This window comes from Pristis pectinata, chromosome 30, assembly GCF_009764475.1.
Source record: "Pristis pectinata isolate sPriPec2 chromosome 30, sPriPec2.1.pri, whole genome shotgun sequence".
Taxonomy (NCBI): Eukaryota; Metazoa; Chordata; class Chondrichthyes; order Rhinopristiformes; family Pristidae; genus Pristis; species Pristis pectinata.
In genome coordinates, this window is record NC_067434.1 from 14,390,370 (window position 1) to 14,412,171 (window position 21,802).

Genomic DNA, 21,802 nt, shown 5'->3' on the forward strand with positions numbered 1-21,802 from the left:
AAAGCTGGTAATGCCTATTCTGCACTCATCTTAGTCAATTTTCTAATCCAACATACTATTTAGCTTGCAGCCTGGAGCAGTGGTTCACAGTGACAGAATAAATTTTAAAAAGAAAATTTGACTTGTTTTTAAATCTTAGAAACCCAAGTAAATTCATTTTACCACATGAAACAGCAACAGTTTTTATTAATGTTGGTTTGGGGAGGGGGAGGGGTGAAACTTCCACAATTATATCCAGTTCTTTGAAAATGCAATCTTTTGTATGCACCCAGCAGTCATAATTTCAGATCATGCTAGGAAAAGGACTATATTCCAATCATTTCTCACTATTACCTGTGCATTTTACTTCTCTCTGGCAAGTCTATAGAGAGTGCGCATAGCACATTTTAAAGACACCAACAGAAGCTTTTACATAGATATAGTGAACATAATGACACTGTATGGATGATGTAAATCAGCTCAGAAATACTTCAAGATTGCTTACTGTTGGCATGTTTTATATCATCCAGACTGATGGTTCACTGTTATTAGTTACAAGTTGCACATTAGTGAAAACCAAAAGAATCTTCTTTTTCCAATCAAAATTTTATCCAAAGTTTTCTAAAATGTGTTCAGTCAAAAGCGTCAGTGAGTATGTGATAAAACAGCAAAGTGAACGCTGATGTGACTTAAGTGTGCCGAATTGCTCCAAATCAGAGTCCGTATAGTCAAATAATTACATATTTACATAGGAAACAAACAATATTTTCTTGCTTTCACATACTGCTCCACCTGGTGGCTTAGCCATAAATGAAATTCAAGTTAAGACTGGATTTATCCTGGTGATTAAACTTGCAAACATCTGATTACGGATAGTTCACATACTTCGAATCAGAATCATAAGGACTCGAAATACACTCACTCATTGAAATACTGAATGACAATCCTTGTAAACCTATTTAAATTTCCACAAACCTCCTTTCAATTTACTCTGGTAGCACTTAAATTCCTTCTCATTTTCAAATCTAGCCATGCTCTCACCCCACACACTCTTTTTAACCTATTAACTCTATTGCTCACACCTAATTTTCATTGTTCCATCACTGGCAACCAATAAATCTCTCATCTCTGTGATCCCCCAAAACAATTCTTAATACCTCTTTAATATCTCCTTCTGTAGTTCAGTGCCAAATTTTGTTTGATAATCCCTCCTGTGAAGAGCTTTGGGAAGTGTTACTGTATTAAGGGCACTATATAAATGCTATTTTGAGAGTGGCAAAATTCTCCTCGAAGGTTGCTGGACTTTCAAAGTCAACTGAAATTCAATTCAACTATCTCCAATTGGCCATCACAGAAGAGTTGCCACCATTTTTAATGAATTATTTACCATCTAAACTGGAGGTCATTTTATGCTGAACAGTCCATGTCAGTCACAATCCATTATATAATGCATTTCAAAGTAATAAAATGATGTGAGGCTTTGATAAAAAATTAAATTCAAACTGAGGTACAAATAGCACGCGACTTCAAATTATTTATTTCCGAGACACTTACAATAAAATGCTCTGACATTAATTAAAATATTTATTAATGACAGTCATAAAGTAACAGGACTACACCACTCATTACTCAATGAAATACAATAACAATCCTAACGATCACTACCTCTGAGGTTCATGAGTTTATTCTGTAAATGTTTTACACAATACTTCTGTCACCAAGTTAGAGTCCTAAGTGATTAATTACTTCCTGCTGAGATAGTTAAATTATTCAGCACATATAAATGAACCATGCTTTGAAAAAAAATTTGCATCCTTCCTCACACCATGCCTAAGCTGATCTGTCAGTCCTCGTTTAAACCACCATTAACTGCTCAGATTTATAGCCTGAAGCATTATTTCTGGGCAGCAGTTTGTATGTGTCTATTTTTATCTGGACTAATTAGGTTATTTTTAGAAAGATTTTTATACTGGTAATCATAAGGTGTGCAAGTAAAAGGTGGTGATTTTACAAAGTAATTAGGTAAACCATTCATGATTTTTTTTAAATTTTGACCATAACAAATCAAACATTTTACAACAAGAACTTGCATTGTTAGTCCATTCCAAATAACTTGCATCACTGGTACCTTTAACCCAGCAAAACATTTCACTGATGCAATATCAATGAAAATTTTGACAAAATACTGTGGTGACATTATTCATGTATAATTAGAAAACTGGAAAGCAGCAGGCTTTGTGATAGAGTGGGGGGGGGGGGGCAATCAAAGAAGAAATCTTAAAAGACAGTCTGTAAATAGAGAGGGGGATCAATTAGGGAAGCCACTACATTTGGCAACCAGATTATTCCAATGTCTCTGCGGCTATTAGTACTAAAGTTAGATTCTTTTCCTTGCCAACTTCAAAATCACTTCCCAAAAAGTCAACAGCAATTTCCTTCTTTCATAAAGGCTCTAACGTAAACACATTTTGTTGTTTTCATCTTTAAATCAAATGGAATAGAGTTGCTATCGTGCTCAATTAACATCTCTGATAAGAATTGGTAAATTTACGAAAAGGGTGGTTATCGACAACACAACCAATGTGTTGGAGATAAAATGGGGCAGTTGTCAGCTGAGGAAATAGAAACTACAGCAACTTTTTCTGAACAAGGCAGGGTCATTTCTCCACTAAAAGGTAGTGAGTGTAGGATAGCTACCAACAATGTACACAAAATCAATCTCTGACACTTACCATTGTGGTTACCAAAACTGATTGGCAGGGGATTATCCAGTCACCACCACCCTGGCTAGCTATAGCATTGTCACCATAAGCAGCTTTTATGAAACCAATAAATGAGATCTTTACAATGTACTGCAAGTCATACAGGACAAATCCCAGTCCACTTGAAAGTACATGATAACGTTCTCTTATCATATCCCTTTTCTGACAAAAATTTGAACCTCACAATTCAGCCTCTCCTCAATAGAAAGATATAAATCAGAGCAGAGAAATGAAAAAAACATGATTCAGCCAACCAAGGTGACTAAAGTGTTTTGTAACATTTCTTACTAAACAATAAGTGTCATTCCTTACATTGAAATAGTTGCTCAACTAATACATACGGTTCAGAAGATGAATAGTTTGGAAGATGAAACTAGTTATAACAAAATTTAGAAACTAGAATTTATCTATATTCAATCTGCATGAAAATTGTAATCCTAATATATTCTCTAAAGATTTGATTACTGATGACATTGGCATTTCCAATATAACACTGAGGAACAAAATACAATAATAATATTACTTTCCAGAGAAATAATTCTTTCACAAGTTGTGTTATTACTTTAAAGCAGCAGTCAATGTCCTAGAAAACACCACATGCTTTTAAATCTTATATGGCAATACTCAAAGAAAGTGTAAATATAAACGCTGTCCAAAGCAAACAAAATGGCCTGGCATAACCAACCTGGCCGCTGACTTCATCCCCAAATGTGACAATTATATATGCCCTTGAACGTTCTTTTACAAATAAGGGTCTGATGTGCAGCCACACTTAAAATGTTCACAATCAAAACAGTCAGAAATATGTTTAAAATGACCAACTAACATCTGTTCTAACAGAAAAAAAAGATCCTTTAATTGCATTTTTCCCCAATAAAAGATATGTGCCTGTAAATTTAATTCAAACGAGTGGAGGAGAAAGAAAGGGGAGCCTGTTGCAGCTGTCATTCAAAATCCATCCTGCCACTGAGTCTTGTGGTTGTCTGGGATTCACTAAATGCTTGTATTTGTATGAATAAAAATGAGGGGATTTAGCAGCTCTGTTCCTCCACAAAGCTATCAAACTTTGACCTTTACAGCAAGAAAATGATTTTTAAAAACCACATCTCACAAGCAAAGCAATGTCTACCTATTGTCTTACAGTAGCATTAAAAAGGAAAAAAAGACTGAAATTACTTAAGAAAAAATCTCCTTGCTAAGTGAAGTTCACAATTCTCCGGGAAACAATTTCAGCAGCCACACTGCAGAATTTTAGCAAAACAAAATACACCTAATGAAACCCCATCAGAGAACAAACCAGTTGGCTTCTAACTTCAATGATTTCTCCCTCTCCTTAAATCAAGAAAACCACAAGTGATTCTTCAATTGCATGCAGACTTGCCAATTCCCTCACTGTATTGTCTTTGTAAAAAATGTACTCCCAGAAGTGAAGGAAATTATTTTCAGAATATAGACAGCACTTCCTTTCCCAGAACAATCCATCTCTCAACTGGACAGACTGTCTACTATATTTACCCAACCGAATTTGCAGATGATATACTTCCAGCTGTACAATATACACATGTTCCTGTCAATCACTTGTTAGAGAAGAGATAGAGAATTGTGTACTAGGAAATGACCTGGTGACTAAATTCATCACAAGGACAATTCTTCAAAATGACTTAACTGTAACTATTCGAACAACATCATGCGTTCAGTAACTGCAATTTAAAACCCAATGCCAGTTCATCAACTGAAATAAATTAAATCACTATTGCAATGGATGGCACTTGCAAACGGCAGAGCTTACAATTTAAATCTGTCTATATTAAATAGTAATTATAACGTTCAATGAACGAAAATAAAAATTTTGCCAGTACTACCAAACTACTCAATGTACTTCCAAGAATTATGTAAACCGAGGAACGTACTTACTCCTAAATAACCAAACAGACAGTTTATACCAGCTTAATTTTTAATTTACAAAGCTACACAAAGATGTCAATGATCCTTTTCACTCCATTTGCACGTGCCAAAGTTAGAAATGGGGCAACCATACATCTCGAAAGTTCCTGGTGTAAGCCCAAAACGCTTTTTTGTCATGTATCATTACAAATGAATGAAGAGTCTTTTTTTTTTAAAACTGATAGTCCTCGCTATAGATGATGCAGTCTTCGTTCCCAAGTCCAGGTGAAGAAAGCCTAGTATTAATACAAAGGCTTAATACTAGGTTTTCTTTTTGCCCCTTTTCTTCATAATTTGCTTTATTTTTTCCAAATGCAGAATCCCCTAGTGTGGCCTCTTGCTAGCTGCATCTTTCCAGTTTGCTGGATCCCTGCTTCAAGTTTTCAAGTTCATCTTGTATGTGTCTTTAAATCTAAGCCTAGCTCAGCCCTGGCTTCTTTTACATACAAATGTACAATATAGTAAAAAATTTAGACTTTAATATTTTTTGGAGGAGCAACTTTAAATATACATTTAAAAATAATCAAATGGTTGAATATAACACAAAGCAGTTTAAAAGAAGTGGACATAAAATTAGCTTGGTGGTAGGAAGCAGGGGGTGGTAGTGGAGGGGTGCCTTTTAGACTGGAGATCCATGACTAATGGTGGGCCAGGGGGACCAGTGCTCGATCCCCTGTTGTTTGTCATATATATTAATGATTTGGAAAAGACTGCAGGCGAAATGATTAGTAAGTTTGCAGATGACACCAAAATTGGTGGTATAATGGACAGTGAAGAAGGGTGTCCAAGGTCACAACAGGATATTGACCAATAGAGAAAGTGAGCAGAATGGCAGATGGAATTTAATTCAGACAGTGCAGTGATGGATTTTGGAAAGTTATACCAGGCCAGGACATACACAGTAAATGGCAGGTCCCTGTGGAGTGCTGTTGAACAGAGACCTAGGGGTACAAGTACATAGTTCCCTGAAAGTGGCAACACAGGCAGAAAGGGCAGTAAAGGCAGCGTATGGCATGCTTGCCTTCATTGGCTGTGACACTTAGTACAAGAGTTGGGAAGTCATGTTACAGTTGTACAAAACGTTGGTTAGACCACACTTATTGTGTGCAGTTCTGGTTGCCGCGCTATAGGATGGATGAGATTAAGCTAGAGAGGGTGCGTAAAAGATTTACTAGGATGTTACCTGGACTGGAAGGCTCCAGTTACAAGGAGAGATTGGATGGGCTGATACTGTTTTTCCTGAGTGAAGGAAGCTGAGGGGCAGAGATAGGGTAAATAGTTTTTTCTCCCCCCCAGGATAGGAGAGTCTAAAACTACAGGCACAGGTTTAAGGTGAAAAGGGAAAAGAGTCAAAGAAGACCTGAGGGGCAAGTTTGAATGAGCAGTAACAGCCAATTCCCATTCACCGATCTTCAATTTGCCAGCTGAGGTGTGGAAAAATATACTAGAATAGTTAGATTTCAGCATCAGTTACTATTCTCTTCACTGAAATTCTCAATTCAAGCCTTAAAAAAACATCTAAACTGGTTAGCAATTTTTTTTGTTGACCTGGTGCCATATTGTTGTAAGTGGATATTCGTTAATTTTTTTTTTAAAACAGTTTAAAATTCGTGAAGATGAAATTGTTGAAAAGCATCATAGAATACCAGAATAAAAAACAGAATGCTGGAAAAATTTAACAGATCAAGCTACATGCTGACATCTTGGTCTGAGACCCTGCATCAGGACTGAGGAGGAAAGAAGGAAGATTGTCACTATATAGCACAACCAGAAGGGATGATGGGCAGAAGGAGAGGTGAACAAAGAGACAAAGAGAAAAGAAAACTTGGTGGGTGGATGTGTGCCCACGCACAGAATACCAGGGGTCTGCTTGAATAGCCTACAATGAAGTGAACATTGAATTTTCCAATTTCAGGTGACCCACATCCCCAGTGTTCTCCTCCCACACACACTCACCCATCCACCTAGTTTTCTTCTCCCTTCGTTCACCTCTCCCTCCCCTCCCAACCTGGTTCCATCTGCCCATCAACCCCTCCCCATCTGGTTCAACCTATCACCTACCAGCCTCCATTCCCCCTCTCCCCCAATTACTGCCATATACTGGTAATCTTTTCTTTTCCCTCTCAGTCTGATGCAGGATCTTGACCCAAAATGTCAACTTTCACCTTTTGCCTCCACAGATGCTGCTTGACCCATTTTAGTTCTTCCAGCATCTGGTTTTTGTTCCAGACTCCAGCATATGCAATCTCTTTTGTCATCACATATTGACACATCAACACAAATATTTGGTACACTGCACTTGAGCCCTCTGTGGGGTTTACGAGTTGGGAAAATGCAGTCTTATAAAGCAAATGTCAGTTTTTCAAGCACTTGTATCTTTTATCTCCCCCCATCAGCAATGGCAAAGTTACTAGGTAATTGGCTATGAAGAGGTGAAAAACTATTGCAGCCAAGTGCACATTTGTCTCCACTGCCCTCTCCCCTCCCCCACTCCATCAAAAGGAAAATAAAAATCCATGAAGTAATACAGATACTCTACATACAGCAGCAACTCTTCACTGTCAACTATTAACATTCTGCCATAGAAATGACAAGCATCAAGCAATTGATGGTAATCATTATAGGAGCATAAAGTAAAAGACAAACAGTCCAGAATTATGCACATGTGGCAATTCTTCAGAATATCCAGGCGCTAACAGGAGTTTGCTGTTGAATAAAACTCTATTGTAGGATGCTTGCTATATCACTGCCACAAGTGCTTGTCCATCTTATATCTTTCCTGTGGTGCCAGCTGTGCTGAATATGATGCAAAAGCAATCCACATGAGGCAAGCTATTGCATTCTACAATAATTATATTTCTTTTATTACACTGCAGCACAACAATCTATATTTCAAATCATTAAGGAGTTGGAAAATTCTGCCATTTATTCCCAAAATGAATCGATGAAATTAAATTATGCAAGCTTCCTAATATGATTTTTCAATTGGTTTGAATGCACTTAGTTATTTCTTCCCTCTTCATCCATTTAGTCATAACTAAATTCTTACTTTTATTCATATAGTAATTTTTACTAAAAGGGAAACGTTGAGACCAGCAGTTGGAAAAGGAGCATGGAAGGAGGATATCAATGCAGACAATTCTGATACTGCACACTCCTGCAGTCCATTGGATAAAAATATATTTTCCAAACTCTGGCAACATTTTTGGTTCTTTTTAAAATATCCTTGCCTACTGGACAGCTCCAGGAGGTTAAACATTTCTTTCCTTCTCCCTAATATGCAACTCAATGAAGTCATTGACTTGGAGTCTGCATTTGGCCTCCACAGAAAGCAACTAACCTACAGTTTTGATCAGGCAGACAGATGGACAACCAGAGGAAGCAGATGCTGCAGAGGACCCAAACAGCAAAAAAAAACCTGCTTACCATGCCACACCAACCCCAGTCAATGCATCGCATGGCTTCAGATTAGCTCTTCATGCACTTTACACCCAGAATCCCACATCCCATCCATATGCCAAAGACTTGAACTCCAGTATAAGCTGGCTCAAGCCATGCTGCTCCAATACAGATAAATCTGCTATATACCCAACACTGGAAAATTATCCAGGTACATCTTATCCATGAAAAACAAAACAAATCTGAGCCAGCTAATTAGAGCCCAATCAATCTACTCCTAAATCAAAGTAGTGGAAGAGATATCGAGCAGTACCCCTCACCAACAGCCTGCTCGTCAATGCTCAATTTGGGTCGTAAAACTCATCACAGCTTTTGCCCCAACACGAACCAAAGAGCTGAATTTCAGAGGTAACACGAGAGTGGCTGCCTTTGACATAAATGCAGCATTTGATTGAATGCAGCCAGGTTAAACCTTAGTTTAATGGACATCAAAGGGAAAACATTCCAGTTATTTGAATCATATGCCTGTAACTGTCGAAGGTTAACCATCCTAGTCCCAAAACATTATTGCGATAGTTCTTCAGAGCAGTGCCCTTGGGCCAATCATGTTCAACAACTTCATTCATGGTCTTCCTTTCACTATGAAGTCAGAACTGGAGATATTGCCTAATGTTCACTTCTATTCACAACTCCTTAACAAATGAAGCAATCTGTGTCTATGTGGAAGAAATCCTGAACAGTACACTAGCATAGGCAGATAAGTGGAAAATAACATTTGAGTTATACAACTACCCATATCCAACAACTATTCCAGCCTTGACATTCAATGGCATCCTAGTGTCACCATTGATCAGAAATCTAATTGAACCACACACACAAATACTGAGGCTACAAGCCTGGGCACACTACAGCAAGTGGCACGCCTAACCTTGGCATCTCTTTCAAAACACCCCAAAGGGCTTTACAGCTAATGAGCTATAATGAAGATTTGTAACCCTTGTAATGTAGGAGGAACAGACCAAATTTGCACGTAGCATGTTCCCACAAACAATTTTATCATAAAAACAAAATGTTAGTAGAAATATTCAGCAGGTATTTCTAGAGAGAAAAAGAGATTACATTTCAGGTCAATGCACTTTCATGAAACTTGGAAAGTTGAAAATAAAAAATGTTTTAAGTTGCAGAGAACAGAGGAAAAGGCAGAGAAAATAAAGGGTAAGATCTTCAGAATCCAAGAGAAAATGAATAACGAAAATAGTGGTGATGCCAACTGAAGGTGTGTGTTTTGGTAACTGTGCAACAAAAGTATTGTACCAGGGAGATGTAAATAGGAGACAAAATGACATCTGAAATTATCTGAAGACAAAAGAGAATAAATCTCAATTACAGAAATACTAGATGCAAGGCTCAAAATCCTAAAGCAAAAAAAAATGTTGGAAACACTCAGCAGATCAGCCAGTATCAGTGGAATGGAAAGATCGAAGATCCTTCATCTGACTCTTCTCTTTCCACAGATGCTGCCTCACCAGCTGAACATTTCCAGCCTTTTCTGTTTTTATTTCAGCATCTGCATTTTTTGACTATCTGAAAGCTAATGTCAATTTTACACCACAATACATCTGGTTGTAAGATAAGATGCTATCCTTCATTTATACAGAGCTTTGCTACAAAAGTGCAAGATCCAAAGACAGAATTAAAAACAGAGTAGATAAGAAAATTAAAGTGACAACACTTGGATACTTGGGATCACTCTTATGGACTGGGCAAAGGTGTTCTGCAAAGCTGTTACTCAACTTTGTTTTGTTTCAGCTACTTTAGGGAGATAAGATTGCGTGCAACCAATGTGGTGCACTAAAATGGAAGCCGTAGTAGTAAATTGTTGTTAATTTGGACTTTGGCACTGTGTGGTTGTAACACAGATCCAGAGGAAGGAGGAAGTCAAACAAAGAATTTTGAGATGTGGGTTTGGAGATGCATTGAATAAGTAACATGAATAGATAAGAAAAGTGCAAAGGTGGTGCAAGAAAAAGTGTTGTGATCTTTAAGAAATGGGAATTGGAAAGAGGAATTACGAGAACAAACAGAAGAGAGAGAAAAAAAGTTTCTAAAACACGAGGCATAGAAAATCATATGAAGAACTGAAGATCTGGAGCAGTTTAGAGGAGGTCTTAGGTGATTCAAAACCTACCTTTGGCAGATCACTTATTATCTACTAATGATATAAAGCTGTTCTATGTGTACATTAAAGACAAATACAAATGAAATTACTGGTATTTTTGTGATACTTTTCCCGATTCACTTGGATGGCCAATTTGTCTCATATTGTTTTAAAAATGTCCAACAAGGTATTAGTCTTGGTTCAACTTGTAGCACTCTTGCTTATCAAGAAGGTTGGATGTTCAAGCCCTCACTGAACTGAGCAATACTTTGTAAATATTAAAAATGGCTTCTCCCTCTCAGGTGCTCTCAGAATGCACCCAAGCTTTTTGTGCCTATTTTACAACTTGCTTACAATTACTCTTTGACACCACCATTCAAGAGAACAAAAACAAATTCCCCAAACCACGATCATTATTTTAAAATATTAAAACTGATTCAGCAAGAGTAATCTGGACAACATACATCTATTTTAAGCAGGTTTGTTTATCCAGCATAAACATTATAAACTCTATTAAATGTGTGCTCTGCTACAGTAAGCATCTGTTCCACACTGTGCAGCACTGAAGCACAGCTCTGTGCAGGTGGGTCAGGGATTATGGGCAGCACTTTGCACAGAGATACCATGAGGCAACACACAGGAGCAAACTGTGCACTACTGGAACACTGCTTAACATTTACACTGCCTCACTCAGTTCATTACAATTTTTGGTTAAATAATGAACAGACCATGTTACCACTTCCTGAGGGAATCTGAAAATTATAAATAAACTCTGAAATCCATAAAATGGGAAAAAGAGATAATATTGACAAATCTAAAGAACACTACTTCACAATGGATATTTCTACCACACCTGATCAAATATTTCAGTTCAGAGTCTTGGTACAAAAAAAAAGCATTTCAAACTATGTTGGAATTTATTACAATGCGGCTCACAGGATTAGAAAAATTTATTGAATATATTCTACTAACCTTAAAAGAGACTAACCTTCAAGAGAATATTAACTTGACTAATGTGCTATATAAATGTACATTAGAATCATGCCATTTATTTGCTGAAAAAAATCGTTATCAAATGTTGACTGTTGAGAATGTATGAAATAAGCACAGCAGTAAGCCATTCAGCCCTTTGCCTTCATACCCCTTATTCCTTTCGTATCCAAAAACCTATTACTTACTGTCTCAAATATGCATAATAATTGAACTTCCACAAGCCTCTGGGGTAAAGCACTGAAAAGATGGTCAACTCGGTGGAAATTTCTCATCACTGCACTATCCGAAGAAGGCAGTTTTGGTACCATGGGCTGTCGAAGCAGTCTCCCTAACCAGTAGAAGCAATCACCCAGCAGCCAAACTGCCAATACCATAAATAATGTTACTCAGGTAACCTATACTCGACGAAATATAGGTCTGGTTCTTCTCATACCACAATGTCCCTGACTGCAGAAGCCACACTGGTTAACCTTCACCACAATTCTGCTAAAATGCATAACATAATACTGCTGAAAATCTTAGATGTTACTGCTTGCTAAATCTACCCATATTTCTATGCAGTTTCCTTGATTTTTCCCTCACAGATCACTTTCCCACCTTGCTTTATATGATCAAAAAAACTTCAGAAAATTGCATTCAATTCCCCAATGTAAATTATTAATTCAAACTTCAACTAATTCTGAACCGTGTGATATCCTAATAGCTAAAGCCTGTCAACTCAAAAAAAGAGCCGTTATTCTCATCCTGTTTTCTCTCTGTTTATCCTCAATCCAATGGGCAACAGCTGTGATAACCATGAAATGATTTCAGGTTAATTACTTATAATCTACAAATGCTGGAAATGCAAAAGAAAAACAAAAGATGCTGGAAATATTCAACTGGCAACATCTATGAAGAAAGAAGCAAAAAAATTCAGATCAATGATCTGCCATCAGAATTGGGAAGTTGCAGAGAATAGGAGGATGAGGAGAACGAAGAGTCTCTTCCCTATCACAGACATTCCAAGGCATACTGAATCACACAAGTGGTGCTTGCTGAGGGAGGGTTGTGAAGGCTTTTGTTTTAAAAGAAAACAGCAGCTGTCTGCCTCAAGGAGACGTAAAAGAATGAGAACAGAGGACAGGGAAAAGGTACAATACTAGAAATGTGATATGCAAAACACTGCAGATGCTGCAAATCTAAAATAAAACAGATAATGCTGGGTAGGAATACAACAATTCAGGTCGTCCCTAGGGAATGACAGGTATAGCTGACTTTTCAGTATAATGATCTTTCATCAAAACTAGGGAAAGTTAGGGAACATTTTCTAGTTCTGATGAAGGGTCATTTACCTGAAACAGTAATTCTATTTCTCTCTCTACATTTCTATCATCCCCAACTGCAGATTTTTGCTTGTTAGTTGCTGAATTCAATGTTATCTTGAGTGCCATAGCCTGTGTAATTGTAATAGGAGATACTTACTTTGTTGTAACAGTGTAATAGGGCAAAGACAGACAGAGAGTACAACAGATGATTAAAATGGCAGGCAACTGGGAACTCTGTATCACCCTTGCAGACTGCACAGAAGTATTCTGCGTGGCAGTCACCCAACCTGCATTTAGTTCCTCCAATGCGAGACCACATTGTGAGCACCTACTGCACTATATTGAAGTAGAAGTACAAAATAAATTGCTGCATCAATTGGAATGAGTGCATGACTCCCAGGATAGTAGGAAGGGAAAAGATGAAAGAGCAAGTGTTGTATTTCCCGTTGTTTCCTGGAAAGGTGCCATGAGGAGAGATGTTGGTGAAGATTGATGATTAAACCAGGCAGTTGTAAAGGGAATGGTCCCTTCAGAATGCTGAAAGGAGAAAGAAGGACAGATGTGTTTGGTGATTGCACCACATTGAAGGTAGTTGAAATCACATTGAACATCGAGGTTGGTGGGTTGCAGAGCAAGGATGAGAGAAATTCTACTTGTGCTGAGGAGAAGGTGAGAGCAGAAATGTGGGAAAGGAAACAGGCAATGTTCAAGGCCCTATCAACTATAGTGGAAAGGAAACAGGAAGACATCTCAGAAGCACCAATGAAAGGTGTTGTCATCAGAACAAAATGTGATGGAGAAGGAGAATTAGGAGAATGGATTCAAGTTATTGCAGAAATGAGTGTGTGAGGGGGTGCAATAAAAATGGCTTTGGGAATCAGTGGGTCTGTATTGGATATTGGTCACTAATTTATCACCGGAGCTGGAGACAGAATTCAAGAAAGGGAAAGGAAGAATCAAAGAAGGAGCATGTAAAATTGACAGTGGGGTGGAATTTGGCAGCAAATGTGATGAAGTGCTTGAGTTCTGTACAAGAGCAGGAAGTAGCACCAATATACTCATCAATGGATGCTTCCAATCAGTCTACTGGGGTGACCTGAACTTCGAGTTATCCATTAGGTTATTTTTCCATCCCACAATGACCTCTCTGTATTTGCCCTCTGACACTGTTCCAACAAAGCCCAACAAGAGCTCAAGGAACAGCATACCATCTTCCAAAATGGCACATTACAGCCCTCAGGATTCAACACTATTCAGCCTTTCCAATCTGTATCAGATCAGGACAGTTTCAATGCAAGGTCATCTGTAAATTTTTTTTCTCTCACCAAACACATCTGTCCTTCATCTTTTTCTCTTTCTACACATACCGCCCGTCCTTCTGACTACTATCTGCAATGTCACATATTTCAGATTTCTAGAAAATGAAGTGTTTTGTATCTCAGTTCCAGGATTTTTTTTCTCCTCTACTTATTCAACTCATCTTCTCCATCAGATGCACTGCAATTAATGAGCATTAATCACCCTCTCTCAGCCACCCTAACTTGCATTATTCAGTCTCTACCCTGCCATGGACATTGTTTGTTCTCTCCATTTCTCCTACTTCTGGAGTCAAAGAGTCATACAGCACAGAAGCAGGTCCTTCAGTTCACCACGTCCATGCCAACCATTGCACCCATCTATACTAATCCCATTTACCCACATTAGGTTCATAGCCTTCCATGCCTTAGCAATTCAAGTGCTTGTCCAGATGCTTCTTAAATATTGTGAGAATATCTACCTCCGCCATCTCCTCAGAATGCACATACCAGATTTCAACCACTATGCGAAGAACTTCCCCCTCAGATTCCCTCGAAACTTTCTAGCTCTCACAAACCGACACCTTGTCTGAGACACCCCACTGTGGGGAAAAAGATTTTTATTATGTACTCTATCTGTTCCCCAGATAATTTTATAAAACTCTATCCGGTTACCTCTCAGCCTCCTCTGTTCCAGGGAAAACAACCCAGCCTATCCAATCTCACCCTTAAACTGAAATGCTTCAATCCAAGCAACATCCTGGTGAATCTCTTCTGCCCCCGCTTCAGTACAATCACATCCTTCCTACAATATGGCAACCAGAAATGCACACAATACTCCAAATGTGGCCTAACCAATGTTTTACAAAGTTGTACCATGTCATCCCAGCTCATGTATTCTATGCTATGCTCAACAAGGGCAAGTACCTCATGCGATCTTAACCACCCTCTCTATCTGTACTGCCACTTTCAGAGATTTATGGATGTACTCCAAGGTCTCCGTTTATCAACACTCCCTGTCCCTGTCATTTACTGTTTATGTTTTACCCTTGTTTGCCTTTCCAAGTGCATCATCTCACACGTCAGGATTAAATTCCATCTGCCTTACTAAACTCCATATAGACAATATCTACTGCAATGCCCTCATCAATATGGTTAGTTACCTCTTCAAAAAAGTCTATCAAATAAGACATGATTTCCCACAAACTAAACCGTGCTGACTAAATAAATCCCTGCCTTTCCAAGCATAGATAAATCATGTCCCTTAGAACTTTTTTCCAAACAGTTGCCCTACCACTGATGCAAGACTCACTGCCCTGTAGTTATCTGGCTTTTCCCTACTACCCTTCTTGAAGAAAAGAACACCATTCACTATTCTCCAGTCATCTAGCACCTCACCTATGGCTAATCAGATACAAAAATCGCCATCAGAGCCCAAGCAATCTGCTCCCATAACACCCTGGGATACAAATCAACAGGCCCTAGGGATTTATTCACCTTTATGCATTGCAAGGCATCAAGCACCTCCTCCTTTTTAATGCTAACATGCTCTAGTATATCATTCGTCCCTCTCTTTCAAACTCTCCATCTACAATGTCTTTCTCCTTAGTGAATACAAATGTGAAGTATTCATTTAGGACCTTGCTCGGCATAGATTGCCACGATGGTCCCCAAGGTAACCAGGGGAAAAGGTAGGTTTTTTTTTGCTCCTGATACAAAATGCCTGAGAATTCATCTTGCTCTTGTCTGCCAATGATACTTCATGGCCCCTTTTTGCCCTCCTAATTTCCATTTTAAGTACTCTCCTACACTCTCTGTATTCCTCAAAGAATCTCCTAGTTCTCTGCATGTTTAGTAAAAACTATTTCTGATGAAAGTTAATCAACCTGAAAGGTTAATTTTGTTTTTCTCCACAGATGTTGCCTAAGTTGGTGAGAATCTCAGCATTTTCAGTGTTAATTTAGTTACTTGGAAGGCAACTTTGTTTACTACTATAATCACAGTCAAACAATTTATTTCAACTAAATTTAAATTCTCAGCAAAAATACAAGTGTTCTGAACAGAGGACTAGGATCACAAAGGTGTCAAATTATGAAAATGACATACTTTAAAAATATGTGACAGTATATTACACATCAACTAACTAGTTGGTACCTGTTATATTGTTCAACACTTCTTTAAGATGGTTGAAACTATTTAGAAGTGGGTCTTGCTCTTCATCCTGAAATAAAAACAGAGTACAACAATGTCAATTATAAACATTTACTCCAAGTTAAAGAACATTAACTACTGGACAGGATTTAATATCAAAGCAGAGGGATGAGGAGCCAACACTTGAAAGTAGATGCTCTTGTCTAACACATTGGTTCACACTCTTCACAACTTTTTCTTGGGTAATTGTAGTAAATCCTAGTTCAAAGTGAATGGCATATCAACCAAAGGCAACAAGTGCAAAATTGAAAGCCAGGTACACTAAACTGCATGGCACTATCAGCATATTTTAAACTTACAGACACAAAGAAATAAAACCTATTATCTTCTGTGAACAATGGCTCATTCAGAGAATGGGGTTCTGATCATGATGTCTGGAAGTCAATGCCGCTGATGTCTGGGGAAAAAAGAGACTATCAAAAAGAGACTGTAACTTGGGATTCCAAAATGCTTGATAGTCCAACCAGAATGAATTAGCTTAGTCAAAATTGAGCTATATCTGATAAAAACCTAAACAATGAGTTATTGTCTATATTAAAAGCTCATTTTAACCAATCTATTTCAACTCACTCACACAAAAGGTTGTGCAGATGATTTCAAATATTTTTTTAAAATGAGGTTAATAAATTGTTGTTATCCAAGTATAATGGGACATAGAGCCAATGAAATTGATATATTGAATCAATACAGATCAACCATGACCTCACTGAACAACAGAACAGGTTCAAAGGTTTCAATGGCTTCCAGTTCCTACATATTAGAAATGTTGAAGGCCAGTACAAATTTACCATTTATGTCATAAATCATCAATGCCACATAAAAATCAAGTTACAAAATCCACGAAGTATATGTGGTCCCAAGGACATCTAAACTTTCTTCCCAAATCGTAATATTGGTCAAGAACTTGGTGCCAATAGCCTCATTGCTGACCTACATGGTCAGTGAAAACTTACCTTTCACAGATCCAGTGTCAACTTCCTAAACAAAGCTGTCCTAATTTTCATCAACGAAGCTCTGCATGATGGCAGGGCCTTGTGCTTACAGATACTGACATGTATGGCAACAAGAATAAGCCCCACCCTTAAAACCACTGCTCAAAAAAACCTTCAACAGCCAACTAAGTCATACATGCTTGAGTATCCAGATATCAGCAGTCAAAAGCTTGGCATGTTTCTGAATGATTGTGACACTGAGATTTTTACTGAACAGCTTCTTGTTCTGCAGACATTCAGAAACATACAAAAATTACTGCGAATAAAATCAAAATTGAAAACAAAACTGATGAAACTCATTTCAAAAATATCTAACACATGCACTCAAAAAAAACAACAAACAACATTTTATGGTTTCTCTCCACTGATGGAGTCACTGTTGCAGCTCCACATCTAACCTGGCTGAAGGTCCTTAATTGCTGGGGAATTGCTGCAAGCTTACAGCCAACCATAGGACTCAATGAAGAGTCCAACATCAGAGTGTGGTACAGGATAGACCGTCAAAGAGCTGCTAGCACATTTAGGACTACTGCATTTGCGTGCACATGCACAGAAATCCTGAAATTTGTTCCATGAGGAATGACCAGTATTTCCATGCAAAATCTAGCTAAATATTTCAACATTAATATTTTTTCAGGAATTGGGAGAGCTGCAACATGAAACTTCAGCTGTGATAAAAATTAACCTAATAGCACCATTACCACCAAGATTCTATGTTTCTAAAGATGAAAAAATATTGAACAATGTGTTATATCCTAATATTTACTGCTCAGTCAGGATTGTTACTATTAAGAGATAGAAAACAAGCAAGAACAATTATTATTCTTAAGTTTGTTGAAACCACTTGCATATCCGAGCAACCACAACTTTCACATTCCAATCATATTATCAGTCAACATGTTCTAACAGGCTAGCTCAACACACCTTCCAAGAAAATAAAATCTAAATGTCATATTGGTCCACAAATTATGCAGACATTGCATGACAACTTGCAGCCACAGGCACAACAATGTGACGTACAAGCAATTTGACAGAAAACAACTGGCACCCACCTGATGCTTCAGTTAAGTAACAAGCACGCAGCAGATACATCACAGTAAAACTACTATGACATACCTGATACGGCCTTGTTGTTTTGCTCTCTCCCAGAAATACAGTCTGCAGCAGCAAAAGAAATGGAAAACAAAGCAGTAAAAAATAGAAGGCAGGAGCAAAGGGCTAGACAGGTTGGCTGAGAAAAGATAGCATTGTTTGATTCATTTCATAACATGTCTCCATCCAAAAAGAACATGTGTGAGACCCAATTAAAATCACGTTCACAGTGAAAAACAAATTAGCGACACAACATATAACAGAGTTGATGGTTGTTGTAGCTAAACCATTTGTCACTTAGCCATACACATCATAAGTATTTAGAAAGCTAGAAGAACCTAGGATTGAGGTCTGGTTGGGTATAAAATTAAAACCCAACCTGATCGTGGTCAATCCAAATCAGAGGAATCATTTTTTTTGCATTTGTCACATACAGTCAGGTCCCATCCAGCTCAGGTCAGTCTGTCACACTTTGGAGAAGTGACACAGGAACCATTTCCAGTGTACCCTGCACTTTCCCACTGTACTGGACCTTTTTTTAAAAAATATATATAAAGAGCCAGTTATCCTGATCTGATGAACCCAAGGATTTTTATTAAACTCTATTTGATCCAAACCAACATTCAGTTAGGCCTCGCCAGCCTCAAGTCAGGTAACCAGGCTCTACCAGGTTTAATCGTCACCCTATTCAGGCTTGTCTAATGTCACCCAAGGCAACAAAAAGGACACCATAATTGACCTCAAATGCCTTCCCAGGAAATGAGGAATAAATAAATTAAGATGAGCCAGTATACCAGGTTCCGATCGGGTGAAAACCATTCTTGTGCGGATATCAGGCAAAAGGCCAATCTCTATTACACAGGAAGGAGCAACACCATTTGGAACCTTGCTCATACAAGAGAGCATTCTCACATAGAGCAAAGAGGAAAAAACTCAGAATGTAACATTAAAGAGGAAATATTTTTGAAGTAAAGGGAGGAATTAAAAAAAAATACGTGTTGCTCATCAGTCAGAAAACTATAAAAGTGAGCTGCACTCGGCAGTGACATCACAGAGTAGCAGGTACTTCACTGTAAGATCCATAGCTCAATATAAAAAATGTCCAATGGAAAATAGTATTCTAGGCTAAGTAATTGAGATGCAATCAAAATCAAATGTGATCAAACATAACTGCATATGGAAATACTTCCAGGTAATATGTATAAGGAAAACATTTTTGGTAACTAGGATAAGAAACTGCTTGAAAAAGAATACCTATCACTGGAAGTGTGGCGACCCTTGCAGGCTGCCCCCAGAACACGCTATGCAAAAAATGTGTTTCACTGTGTGTTTCAATGTACATGTGACTAATAAAGATATTTTATTTTATGAAAGTCTAGTTATGCAGAAATTTACTTTTACCATCAAACAAGCATAAGGGGGTCACCAGAATCTGTAAATTCTACTATTATATATTTGAAATGTACTTGGTCACTTTTTTTTTTAAAAAACTACTGTTCAACAATTCCTCCAAGTGACTGCTTTCTAAATGTTTTGATAACTGGATTTGCACAGATGAAATCATTAAACCAGAGATCAACAATTAAAGTATATTCTCAACTAATAAAGCAATCTCACACCATGTCTTTTCTCTCACTTTGAAATGTAACTCATTAAAGAACAGATTTTACATTTCAAAATAATCAATTAAGTCCGAACTGGCCAGATCAGGGTTACCTATTCATTTTGATTTCTGTAACCAGCATCTATTATTGTGAAACTGTGCTTGAATCAGTTATTGATATTTCTTGCAATTTCTAAATTGCTCCAATCTTTGGTTTTAACCCAATAGATATTGGAAATCTCTATCAATATCTTCCCCAGGCTGATTAAAAAACAGCTCATTCTTTCTGGCAGGCATAACAGATGGTATGTGAATAAGTTCTCAAGCAGATGAACATAGCTACAGTGAATCTGTCTTGCCAACAACAATATAAAAATATGGAAGGCAAAAAAACTTTAATAAAAGTTCACATCTTTATCAGGAAGATTTTTGGTTACAGTTACATTAGTGATTTCCATAAAAAGACCTCAAACAAGAAATTGAAAATAAAAAGCTTCCAACCAGTTCTAATACAGGAATCTCCTGTACTTAGGTTTATTGGCCACTTGCAGATTAAAATCAATGAACCAAAATGATTCTCACCTTTAATAAGGAGCATTCCCAGTTTGCATTTCCTTAAACTCATCTCTGTGAAGTGGATCAATCTTATCCTATTTGATAGACAAATAAAAGTAGAGGACTACTTCCTATGCCCCTCTGGAACAATTGCCATTAGACAACTTGCAATAACGTTTCCTCCTTTCAGTCTGGAAGCATATAGCCTCCTCTTGGCATCTTCTAGTGCTGCCATTGTAATGGTTAAGTTGTCTCCATGAACCACAGTAAAAATTTGCATCTTACAACTACACAGAAATGTGACATACAAGTGAAGAAAATTGCCAGTCATAAGGAGGGATACTCCCACAGACAGATCCTCATGAATAAATGTCAACCTGTGGTCAAATGAAAGTTGATTGGCAAATAATGAAGCATTTTGGCTCCTGAGTTAGCAAATATGTACAAGCACTCAGAAAGAAAGATTTTTCTCCTTCAACCAAGTGAAAAACCCTTTCATGAAAATCTTAAAACACATTAACAATACCAAAAGTAGCCATTGCACCAGGGGCCAGAGAGAAGTAGAAAGGACTATTCTGTTGAATTGTTTCTGCTGTCAAGTTTGAATATCACTGCACACAGGCTCAGTCATAGCTCTCATGGCCTGTATTGTCTGAGCTCATGATGAATGATCTGTTTAAATGAAATATCCAATAATGGCCAACACCTGTGCAACAACCCCAGACATCAGTACCTTTCAAAAAGAATGGGAGACAGTGCCAGTAGTAGTGGTGGGAGGGAAAAGAGGTGATGGGCACTGGGAGTTTGTGTTTAAAAAGATGAGGGACCACCCTGGTGAAGCCTTTTCTCTTACACGTTAAATAAACAAATTGCTGCTCACAGCTGGGTAATGTTATTACAGTTACAGTACATTAATTATTCTCCACTACTCCCCAGCACCAATTCAAAGTATAAGGTCATTAAGGAAATAGAATAAATATATCAAAAGTAACTTAAATTGTCATGCAACTCTTAGCTTAAATAAGGGCAAATGAATCCAAATGGATGACTAGCTTTTGGGTTCTTTTCTGAAGTTTAAAAAGTATGTGTTAGCAGAACGCTGAAAATAAGAGATTTTAAATTCTTTGGTCATGCCCCGATATTGAGACCTACACCACTGAATTCACCAAGCACAGAATAGTGCACAATGATCCTATGGGACTGTGCAAGGGGGGAAAAAAGATCAACAGGTCCTACTGGATCATTCCACTGAGACAGTAATAAGTGAACTTTTGAGCTCAATGTCAAATGCAACCTTCGGAAAAAACTGCCCAGCTAGCAAAAATATTGCCCATACAAGGCCAGTCAAAGTAACTTCTAAAGTATAGTCTCTACTTTTCTAAGGTCCATGACTTGAGAGTACATCAGTAATGCTCACCATCCTGTTTAAACACTACATAATGAAACCTGGAACTTTTAACAATGAAAGCCTAAAGTTATGACACAAATAATACCAAGAATATGACTGGCAAACAT

The 21,802-nt window shown here is 37.8% G+C and overlaps 1 protein-coding gene across 5 annotated transcripts in view; it reads right to left on the minus strand.

The window, feature by feature from the left end:
• The window catches only part of gbf1 (golgi brefeldin A resistant guanine nucleotide exchange factor 1), a 188,527-nt gene that overhangs the window by 159,597 nt on the left and 7,128 nt on the right, over positions 1-21,802 (minus strand). For 3 of the 5 annotated variants that reach the window (XM_052041321.1, XM_052041322.1, XM_052041320.1), the window contains exon 3: positions 15,989-16,055. In XM_052041321.1, the coding sequence (XP_051897281.1) occupies positions 15,989-16,055 (67 nt within the window). Of the gene's footprint in view, positions 1-15,988; positions 16,056-18,153; positions 18,196-21,802 lie in introns of all 5 variants that reach the window. The other 2 variants (XM_052041319.1, XM_052041318.1) reach the window with 1 other exon arrangement.